The sequence below is a fragment of the Ascaphus truei genome, chromosome 21, assembly GCF_040206685.1.
Source record: "Ascaphus truei isolate aAscTru1 chromosome 21, aAscTru1.hap1, whole genome shotgun sequence".
NCBI lineage: Eukaryota > Metazoa > Chordata > Amphibia > Anura > Ascaphidae > Ascaphus > Ascaphus truei.
Window position 1 is genome coordinate 21,948,821 of NC_134503.1, and position 12,678 is coordinate 21,961,498.

Consider the following 12,678-nt stretch of genomic DNA (forward strand, 5'->3'; position numbering starts at 1 on the left):
ACATTAAAAACAAGGAGATATTCTGCAAAATGGATTATTTCAGGTAAGAGCTCAGTTTCTGTGAGGTGCCTGGAAGCTGCCCCTGTAACCTGGGACTGTGACATTACCTCTGAGTGGGGGTTAGCATGTCTCAATAGCGATAGGAAATGCTATTTGCCATATTCCCCTTTTACATACACAGCTGTGAAGGCTCCTACTGTATGTCTTGTACAATGTGATATGTGGGTGCAGCCCACCAAAGGGATTAGAGGATGGACATAATCTGTTTTCAGTAAGAGTTTCCCAGCAGGGACTAAAGTTACAATGAAGCAGGTTCTGTTAATTACACACGTGGCTTGTTACAGTTATTTGGCTGGTGTAAATAGGGATTGGTTTGTAGCATTGAGTTGGGACTTCCTTTTCATGGAGTTGCTTCTCATGTTGTTCTCACTGGGAGAAGCGTGGCAGTATTATCTGTTATTCTGTACACTGAAAGGCTCGCTTTCTTGTGCTAGCAGATGTGTCGCTGTGATAGCTGTTTAACATTATGTTTGGGATGGGAAATAACGTAACCAGCAGATTATTTCAATATTCACAACTCCTGGAAGAGATCACATGAGTAAAGGCATGTGCGCCTACATGTGACATACATACCTTATGTCTAACCATGACATGTCCCACGTGCATGTGACATACATACATTGTCTAAATGTGACATGTCCCGCCTACATGTGACATACATACCTTATATCTAACCATGACATGTCCTGCCTACATGTCACATACATACACTGTGTCTAACCGTGACATGTCCTGCCTACATGTCATATACATACACTGTGTCTAACCATGACATGTCCTGCCTACATGTGACAACATACCTTATGTCTAACCATGACTTGTCCTGCCTACATGTCACATACATACACTGTGTCTAACCGTGACATGTCCTGCCTACATGTCACATACATACACTGTATCTAACCGTGACATGTCCTGCCTACATGTCACATACACTGTGTCTAACCGTGACATGTCCTGCCTACATTTGACAAACATACATTGTCTAAACATGACAAGTCCCACCTACATGTGACATGCATACATTGTGTCTAACAGTGACATGTCTTGTCTACGTGTGACATACATACATTGTGTCTAAACATGCATGTTCCACCTACACGTGACATACACGTTGTCTAACGTGACACAGCAGTATGTGTTATGAGAAATGCCACATTCAAACACGGTATAATTATTGTTAATCCACATGGAGCTATTCCCATGATCATCAACGCAGAGCGACTTCTTATTACAAAGACCCCATCGCGTTTGTTACCGATTGATCTCGGGGGTTTTATGGGGGTGAAACTTTTACCAACATATGTATAATGTTTTAGCGAAATCCCAATCTTTTCCTGTTTTCCATATGCACACATCATACACATATACCAAATATACCTATATCACATATGTACATATATTCTGTATATTACGCATACATCCAGGCCAAGAATTGAGTTTCACACGTGCACGAGATTATATAATGTATGTCAAGGTAATGTTACCATTGATAAATATAATATTTAATGCCACACTAAATGATGTCAAGTTATGTAACCTAGAGCCCATTGACCTAGGGGAAACCCCTTATTTGTTAGAGAGATATATAAATAATGAATAATAACATAATAATAAATAACAATAATAATGAAAAATAATAAAATAAACATTTTCTGTCCGAGCGTCTCCCAGGAGTGGGGTGACAGATGATATTATCCGAAGGAGTGTTTTTCAGTGTACACGATATGCAGCTTTTGTTTCTGGCTATGTATCTATTGTTGAAATATTTAATGACTGGATCGGCTTGAAATATCTAAACGCGTTAATTGCTCTCCAAATGAGTGTGCATCATCATAGTTACATAGTAGATGAGGTTGAAAAAAGACGTACGTCCATCAAGTTCAACCTGCGCTAAATTTAGACAACAGATACTTTATCCTATATCTATACTTACTTATTGATCCAGAGGAAGGCAAACAAAAAACCCCAGAGTCACATCATCCAATGATATCTCATAAGGGGAAAAACAAATTCCTTCCTGAGTCCTAGGACTCTGAGAAAGCGCCGTAAGCGCGAAACATGTTGGTCTTTTTGCCTCAGTTCCAATAAAGTTATTTTGTATCCATGTCACCCTCCTTTATCCTTTGGATGGGTGCGTCGCGGATTATTCGTTTGTTGCTTCATCCTAGGACGGGAATCCATAAATATATTGGGGTTACACCTTGCATTTTGTGCTTATGTTTTGTAAAGAGAATATAACGGATTTTACTGCAAGTGCCTTTATTTCTGGAAAAAGGACATCAGGTTAGGGAGATTTTATATACCACACACTGTATCATGTACCAAAACACAGATATATGGTTAACATGCGGGAGGAGACGCTCTGTGATGTGTGTTATTGTTGTTGATGTGTTGCCGTGATTTTCACCTCGTCTCTCAGCCTGAATGTGTCTGGGCATTTGTGCGTATTCTGCCGATGTTCGTCAGCCTGTGATCTGGGGAGAGGGAACAGGAGACGCCGGTTATAATATATTTCCCAAGCATCAAAAATCTCTGCCGGGTGTCAGATAGAGATGGGCACATTTTGGGGGGCGAATTTGGATCCGCAGCGGTTTGGCGATTCCTTTGGTCCGCGGATCAATGTCAGAAAGGGCGATTCGCGTTATGCAGATGTTTAAATTATTATCGCCAGCACACTGCGGATCCAGCGATCCGTTCTTAAGAATCCGCCAACGGATCGCTGGATCCGCTTGTTGTATCCAACGGCGGTGTTTGATGAATCCGCGCGGATTGAAACAGACGAAATCCGTCCGCGGATTTCACACCGTGAAATTGATTTGGGGGGAGAGAATGCGAGAGAATCCGGGCAACGGATTTTGGGGGATTCGCCCGCCTCTAGTCTTAGACAGGTGTAACCGTTGCCAATCTGTGGCAAACAGTAGGTGCTGTGTTGGTCACAGAGCGCCCGGCATGTTTTCATGGCAAGCTGCGCAGTCAGCCTCCTTTGCACAGAACGATACCGGATCCAGGGAAACGGTCCCATGCTCACAGACGGGTCATGTGACTGGGCTGCCACTGCCCATTCTGACTTGTAGTCCAATTCTGTGGCTCCCATTGCTTTCAGGACGGCATCTGGTCCATTATTACTGACATATCCCGAAACGTGGTCCCTTCTAGTGACAGTTTCATGTGGATGTTACACTGAATTGCATTTTTTGGAAGCTATGCCCCGGAGAGCTTACAATCTAAGTGGTATGATGGGAGAGTTACAGAGACAGCAGGTGAGGGAATAAGTGCTGTAGATGGCAGTGCTTGGCCGCAATGGGTGGTAGGAGTGACTGTGAGACAGTAGCAGGTTATCGGGATGCTTGATTTGTGAAGCTCATTCTAAGACTGATTGGGTGCTGATTATAAAAGTCTGGTGACCTGATCAATATGTTCCATGCTTTGGTAACAGTGCGCCTGTCGCGTGTCCCTGCGTTTGTCGGGTGATATACGACACATTGCGAGTTATTGGGACTTTGTCAGCAAATGAAGTGTGAATTAGGGCCAACGTCTTATTACTAATTCTTGTCAGTATGGAGCTGGGTGTAAAAGCAGCTAATTGCCCCGTGTGCCAAGTTCCCCATCATGTCAATCAATGTGTCCAGTAAAGGAGAGGAAACTTCAGCAAAGGAAATTAGGAATGTTTAACCCCCGAGCGCTCACTCTGCACACAGACAGACACACATACAGACAGACACACATACAGACAGACACACAATGACACAAACAGACACACACACAGACACACAAACAGACACACACACAGACAGACACACAGACAGACACACAGACAGACACACAGACAGACACACAGACACACACACAGACAGACACACAGACAGACACACAGACAGACACACAGACAGACACACAGACACACACACAGACACACACACACACACACACACACACACACACACACACACACAGACACACACAGACACACACAGACACACACAGACACACACAGACACACAGACACACACACACAGAGACAGGCCTAGCATAGGTCCTCCCACATCTTGCTGCCTGTAATCAGCGGTTGAAGTGTGATCTGTTAAAGGCACACAACATTGTTTCTTTTATTTACAAATTTACACTTACACATTTATTTATTTTTTAAGAAAAAGGGATTTATTGCAGAATGCATCTCTCCCTTCCTATATATTGCCTAAATTTTCAACTAATACAGTTCAAACGTCTGTGCCCCAATGTTCACAATAATACGGAGAGATTGTGCGATCACTGAGAGTTTGTGTTATCGCTGAGAGTTTGTGTTATCGCTGAGCGTTTGTGTTATCGCTGAGAGATTGTGCAATCGCTTAGAGTTTGTGCGATCGCTGAGAGATTGTGTTATCGCTGAGAGTTTGTGCGATCGCTGAGAGATTGTGTTATCGCTGAGAGTTTGTGCGATCACTGAGAGTTTGTGTTATCGCTGTGCGGTTGTGCGATCGCTGAGAGTTTGTGTGATCGCTGAGAGTTTGTGTTATCGCTGAGAGATTGTGTGATCACTGAGAATTTGTGCAATCGCTGAGAGATTGTGCGATCGCTGAGAGATTGTGCGATCGCTGAGAGATTGTGCGATCGCTGAGAGATTGTGTTATCGCTAGTAATGTTAAAGTTGCTCTATTTCAAGTGGGCGAGTCACTAAGCAGTGAGCTTTTGTTCCCGATTGGGAAATTTGTAATCCCACGATAAAAATGAAGCCAGACGCGGGATTCCCTCAGAAGTGAAGCGCATTTGGTTAGGTGCGAGCAAAAACGCTGCGTCTCCATGCACGGCTCTTACAGGCGATCGTACAGTATACATATACATTTTAATACTAGTATACATATGCAGGGAGTCTCCTGTGCTGAACCGCATTTGTTTCAGCCTCGGCGACCCCTACTTCATGAGATACAGGCCCCGTTATGGGGTGCCGGTATCCCCTGTGCTTTTAAAGCACACTATTAAAAGAATACATTAAAGCAGCTTCATTACCTTAGCGGCTAGCCGCTAAGGCAATGAAGGGGTTAAGACCCAATAGCAGTTTTATTGCCTGTGCCCCAACACCCCCTACACCCCCCTAGTATACATTACATTTATTTTTTATTTTTTTAAATCATAGGAATGTTACTATAGGCCGGCGGGGGCCCTCGGGTGGGCCCCGTGGGTGTCCGTGGGTCCCCGCTTGCCTGCAGTACCAATTCTGTGCTTTAAAAAAAAAAAGGGAAATAAATACACCTCCCTCCCCCCTAACACATACAGTACAGTAATGGGCAATATTACTATTATCCAGATATGGATAATAGTGCATTTGCCCATTTAAAATAAAACATTAAGCTGCAGAAATAAAATAAATAAATCTTGCACTCACCACTGCCAGCCTGCCACGATAAAGGCCGTTCTCATCCTCATCACCGTCCATGTCCTCCTTTGCCACAAACAATGCAGTACAATCAAAAATACAATCTCATGTCCTCTAACCCCTTAATCACCTTAGCGGTTATTAACCACTATAGTAATTAAGGGGTTAACCCACCCTCTCCCACTACCCACCCAGGAGGCCTAACCACCCTCCCCAGGAAACTACCCCCCCCTTCACCCATTCATTGGTACAGTGGGTACATCATGCTCATATAATATGGGCATGATTTACCACTATAGCAAGACATGGTGAAGGAATTAAAAAACAGGCACAAATAAAACAACATTACATTGCAAAATTAACACATTACTAATGCCAATCAAACAATTGAATGGCACAGTGGGTACATCATGCCCATATAATATGAGCATGATATAACACTATGCCAGTCAATGATCAACCTGAAAAAAACCCAATCACAAACAAGATCCAATGCATTCAAAACAATCTCAAACTAAAAACAAATGAAGAAGTAAACCGAACAAAATTACCACCAACCAATTAATCAAATCCAAAATAAAGACCAGAATAAACAATTAAAACACCAAAACAAAACCATGAATAAATATGTAAATAAACTGCATCATTCAAAATCAAAAGTCAAAAAATAATCACAATCTGATTGGCTGAAGTGCCATGTGACGGCAGCCATGTTGCTTTTGGTGATGTCATGTTAAAGGGAAAGGAAGCACAGCCATTCCGATTGGCTGGCGTCACTACCTTTACATGACATCACCAAAAAAAAAAACCACATGGTTTTCACAGCCAATCAGAGGCGTGTGAACCATTTGCACTCAAATGTGACGTCACAGGCCTGTGCAGCCTCATTTGACGGCAAGAAGCCGAGGGGGGAAGACCTGTTCCTCCAATAGGATTACAAGGGTGTGCCTGCTGAAGATGGAAGAAGAAGATGGAAGAAGATGGAAGAAGATGGAAGAAGAAGATGAAGATGAAGAAGAACCCTGAAAGAGCCAAAATTGGATTACAATTTACAGATGAAGAAAAAGAAAGAAGAAAAGGACTTTGGATATTTTTTTACCTGTGGCCCATTCCTGTTTGGGATCGTGGATTGGTTCCAGAGCTTGCGGTGACCACGGGAATCGGAGGGTGAAGACATCTAAAGGTAAGGAAAAAAATTGAATGTATGTTATTTTTCATTTACAGGTATTTTTATTGTATATTTTTGTCGGTTGCATTTTTTTTTCACACATTCATTCCAAATGTATTACACATTACATATATACATACATACATACATAGATACATACATACATACAGTAAGAAGCCATTGTTGTTTTGGCAAATGCTTGCTTGTATGTATTTTAAATGTATATTGCTTCTTTGTTTATAAATTTGTATGCTATTTATATTGCAAATTTATGTAGTGTTCAGGCATTTTTGCTGGTGTTTTAAAATGTTTATTTCTGACTTTTGATTGGTGTTTGCTTTTTAATGTTGGATTCTTTTTTGACTTTTGATTTTCAATTATGCAGTTTATTTACATATTTATTTTATTTATTCCTTGTTTTGTTTTGGTGTTTTAATTGTTTATTCTGGTCTTTATTTTGGATTGGATTAATTGATTGGTGGTAATTTTGTTCGGTTTACTTCTTTATTGGTTTTTAGTTTGAGATTGTTTTGAATGCATTGGTTCTTGTTTGTAATTTTTTTTTTAGGTTGACCATATTATATGGGCATGATGTACCCACTGTGCCATTCAAATGTTTGATTGGCTTTAGTAATATGTTAATTTTGCAATGTAATGTTGTTTTATTTGGGCCTGTTTTTTTTATTCCTTTACCATTTCTTGCTATAGTGGTAAATCATGCCCATATTATATGACCATAATGTACCCACTGTACCAATGAATGGGTGAAGGGTGGGGGTAGTTGCCCGGGGAGGGTGGTTAGGCCTCCTGCGTGGGTAGTAGGAGAGGGTGGGTTTACCCCTTAATTACTATAGCTGTTAATAACTGCTAAGATGATCAAGGGGTTAGGGGACATGAGATTGTATTTTTGATTGTACTGCATTGTTTGTGGTAACGGAGGACATGGACGATGATGAGGATGAGGACGGCCTTCATCGTGGCAGCCTGGCAGGGGTGAGTGCAATTTTTATTTATTTTATTTCTGCAGCTTAATGTTTTATTTGTAATGGACAAATACACTATTATCCATATCTTGATAATAGTAATTTTGACCATTAATGTACTGTATGTGTTAGGGGGCGGGGGGGAGGGTGGAGGGGGGTGTATTTATTTCAAAGTATTGTCTGTTGTGTGTTTTTGGCCACAAGATTGGTATCGCAGGCCAGCGGGGATCACCCGAGGTCCCCGGGTGCCCGCGGGGATCACCCGGGGACACCCACCGGCATGTTGTATTAATTGTGTGGTGAAAAAAATGTAAACAATGATTTTATTCATGGCTCCATTTCTTTTGCACCAGCCTTTAGCTGGTGCAAAAATCTGGCATGCTTTTAAAGTACGAATCACTTATCACTGCTTAGTGAATTGCGCTGACTGGCACAAAATGGCACGTTTGCCGTTTTTTGCCTGATGGAACGTATTTTTTTTTCACTTTTTTTTTTGGCTGAAAAAATAAATTTTACGCCCAAGAAAGCGCTCTTATAACTGCTTGGTGAATCACGCAGCAGACAACATCGGTCTTAATAGCCATTTATCATACTTGAAAGCAGTTATCAATGCTTAGTGAATCGGCCCCTGAAACTCACCAGTCCTTTTATCCCCTGTACCCAATGTTTCAGCTTCCCCTGTTATGCAGATTGTAAGTTCCCTGGGCAGGGTTTCTGGGACACATTGCAGGCACTCTAGCACACTTTTAATCTTGTCTGTAAATGTTACTTATGCCCATAATCATATCTCTAACTGTCCATGAAATGTCTGTGAATGTAATGTATAATCTCTCTTCATTAATGTAACGATGTATTGTTATCATAACTCTGTGCCCAGGACATACATGAAAACGAGAGATCACTCTCAATGTGTTACTGCCTGGTAACATTTTAATTAATAAATACTAAATAAATATGAATACAGTGCTGTGGCATTAATATAGTGCTGTAATATTAATATAGTGCTGTAATATTAATACTGTGCTATAATATGAATACAGTGCTATATTAATACCGTGCAATAATATGAATACAGCGCTATATTAATACAGTGCTATAATATGAATACAGCGCTATATTAATACCGTGCAATAATATGAATACAGCGCTATATTAATACAGTGCTATAATATGAATACAGTGTTATATTAATACCATGCTATAATATGAATACAGCGCTATATTAATACAGTGCTATAATATGAATACAGTGCTATATTAATACAGTGCTATAATATGAATACAGTGCTACATTAATACAGTGCTATAATATGAATACAGTGCTATATTAATACCGTGCTATAATATGAATACAGTGCTATATTAATATCATGCTATAATATGAATACAGCGCTATATTAATACAGTGCTATATTAATACAGTGCTATAATATTAATACAGTGCTTTAATATTAATACAGTGCTATAATATGAATACAGTGCTACATTAATACAGTGCTATAATATGAATACAGTGCTATATTAATACCGTGCTATAATATGAATACAGTGCTATATTAATACCGTGCTATAATATGAATACAGTGCTATATTAATACCATGCTATAATATGAATACAGTGCTATATTAATACCGTGCTATAATATGAATACAGTGCTATATTAATACAGTGCTATAATATGAATACAGTGCTATATTAATACAGTGCTATAATATGAATACAGTGCTACATTAATACAGTGCTATAATATGAATACAGTGCTATATTAATACCGTGCTATAATATGAATACAGTGCTATATTAATATCATGCTATAATATGAATACAGCGCTATATTAATACAGTGCTATATTAATACAGTGCTATAATATTAATACAGTGCTTTAATATTAATACAGTGCTATAATATGAATACAGTGCTACATTAATACAGTGCTATAATATGAATACAGTGCTATATTAATACCGTGCTATAATATGAATACAGTGCTATATTAATACCGTGCTATAATATGAATACAGTGCTATATTAATACCGTGCTATAATATGAATACAGTGCTATATTAATACCGTGCTATAATATGAATACAGTGCTATATTAATACCGTGCTATAATATGAATACAGTGCTATATTAATACCGTGCTATAATATGAATACAGTGCTATATTAATACCGTGCTATAATATGAATACAGTGCTATATTAATACCGTGCTATAATATGAATACAGTGCTATATTAATACCGTGCTATAATATGAATACAGCGCTATATTAATACAGTGCTATAATATGAATACAGTGCTATATTAATACAGTGCTATAATATGAATACAGTGCTATATTAATACCGTGCTATAATATGAATACAGCACTATATTAATACCGTGCTATAATATGAATACAGTGCTATATTAATACCGTGCTATAATATGAATACAGTACTATATTAATACAGTGCTATAATATGAATACAGTGCTATATTAATACCGTGCTATAATATGAATACAGTGCTATATTAATACCGTGCTATAATATGAATACAGCGCTATATTAATACAGTGCTATAATATGAATACAGTGCTATATTAATACCGTGCTATAATATGAATACAGTGCTATATTAATACCGTGCTATAATATGAATACAGCACTATATTAATACCGTGCTATAATATGAATACAGTGCTATATTAATACCGTGCTATAATATGAATACAGTGCTATATTAATACAGTGCTATAATATGAATACAGTGCTATATTAATACCGTGCTATAATATGAATACAGTGCTATATTAATACAGTGCTATAACATGAATACAGTGCTATATTAATACCGTGCTATAATATGAATACAGCACTATATTAATACCGTGCTATAATATGAATACAGTGCTATATTAATACAGTGCTATAATATGAATACAGTGCTATATTAATACAGTGCTATAATATGAATACAGTGCTATATTAATACAGTGCTATAATATGAATACAGTGCTATATTAATACCGTGCTATAATATGAATACAGTGCTATATTAATACAGTGCTATAATATGAATACAGTGCTATATTAATACAGTGCTATAATATGAATACAGTGTTATATTAATACAGTGCTATATTAATACTGTGCTATATTATGAATACAGTGTTATATAAATACATTGATATAATATAAATACCGTGCTATAATATTAAAAAAAGGGCTATATTAATACAGTGCTATATTAATACAGTGCTATAATATGAAAACAGTGCTATATTAATGCAGTGCTATAATATAAATACAGTTCTATAATATAAATACAGTGCTATATTGATACAGTGCTATAATATAAATACAGTGCTATAATATAAATACAGTGCTATATTGATACAGTGCTATAATATAAATACAGTGCTATAATATAAATACAGTGCTATATGAATACAGTTTTATATTAATACAGTTATATAAATGTAATGATACAATATATATACAGTGCTATAATATGAATACAGTGTTATATAAATACAGTGCTATATCAATACAGTGCAATAATATCAATAATGTGTTATATAAATACAGTGCTATAATATAAATAAAGTGCTATAATATTAATACAGTGTTATAATATAAATTCAGCGCTATAGTAATACAGTGTTATATAAATAAAGTGTTATAATAGGTATTCAGTGCTATATTGATACAGTGCTATATTGATACAGTGCTGTATTGATACAGTGCTATATTAATACAGTACTATATTGATACAGTGCTATAATATGAATACAGTACTATATTGATACAGTGCTATAATATGAATACAGTGCTATATTGATAAAGTGTTAAATGAATACAGTGATATATTGCTACAGTACTACAGTATATGAACACAGTGCTATATTGATACAGTGATATATTGATACAGTGCTGTATTGACACAGTGCTATATTAATACAGTGCTATAATATGAATACAGTACTATATTGATACAGTGCTATATTGATACAGTGCTATATTAATACAGTACTATATTGATACAGTGCTATAATATGAATACAGTACTATATTGATACAGTGCTATAATATGAATACAGTGCTATATTGATAAAGTGTTAAATGAATACAGTGATATATTGCTACAGTACTATATGAATATAGTGCTATATTGATACAGTGCTATATTTATACATTGCTATATGAATACTATGCTATATTGATACAGTGCAGTATTGATATAGTGCTATATTGATATAGTGCTATATTGATACAGTGCTATATTGATACAGTGATATATTGATACAGTGCTATATTGATACAGTGATATATTGATACAGTGCTATATTGATACAGTGCTATATTGATACAGTGCTATATTGATACAGTGCTATATTGATACAGTGCTATATTGATACAGTGCTATATTGATACAGTGCTATACAGTATTGATACAGTGCTATATTGATACAGTGATATATTGATACAGGGCTATATTGATACAGTGATATATTGATACAGTGCTATATTGATACATTGCTACAGTATACTGATACTTACTTACTTTACTTTTCGCCTCTTCACCCACAGATGGGTATAGGCGACTTCAACGGAAAACTTCACTTTAAAAAGATCCATGGAAGTTGTTAGCTGGATATACCCAAGGGGACGCTAGGCCCAAGGGTAGAGAGAGCCCCTTGTGTTAGAAACGAGGGGCGCCACGTGAAGACAGGGTTGTCAATTGATAATGAGGGGCTCTATATTCACATCAATAATCCTTGCCCCCCCCCCCCGTACAGATACAGTGATATATGAATACAGTACTACTGCTGCAGCCCCTCCTATCCTCCTACTTACCCGTAAAAATGCGGGGATGTTTTCAATTTGTGTCGGGGTTTTCCACGCATCGGCCGCATCATCAGACAAGCGCTAATGGCACTTTACATTGAAAGCGCCCGCAGCGCCGAAAACGGATGAAAAAACGCCGCATCTGCCTGCGTTTAAAAAATCCCGCGGAGGCGGCCGCCACTGTATATATGAATACAGTGATATATTGATACAGTGCTATATGAATACAGTGATATATTGATGCAGTGCTGTATG

At 37.6% G+C, this 12,678-nt stretch overlaps 1 protein-coding gene across 1 annotated transcript in view; it reads left to right on the forward strand.

The window, feature by feature from the left end:
* LHX6 (LIM homeobox 6) overlaps positions 1 to 12,678 on the forward strand; it is a 101,642-nt gene that overhangs the window by 8,737 nt on the left and 80,227 nt on the right. The window contains exon 4 of the mRNA XM_075579340.1: positions 1 to 43. This exon is cut by the window's left edge and continues 79 nt beyond it. Within this exon, the coding sequence (XP_075435455.1) occupies positions 1 to 43 (43 nt within the window). The remainder of the gene's footprint in view (positions 44 to 12,678) is intronic.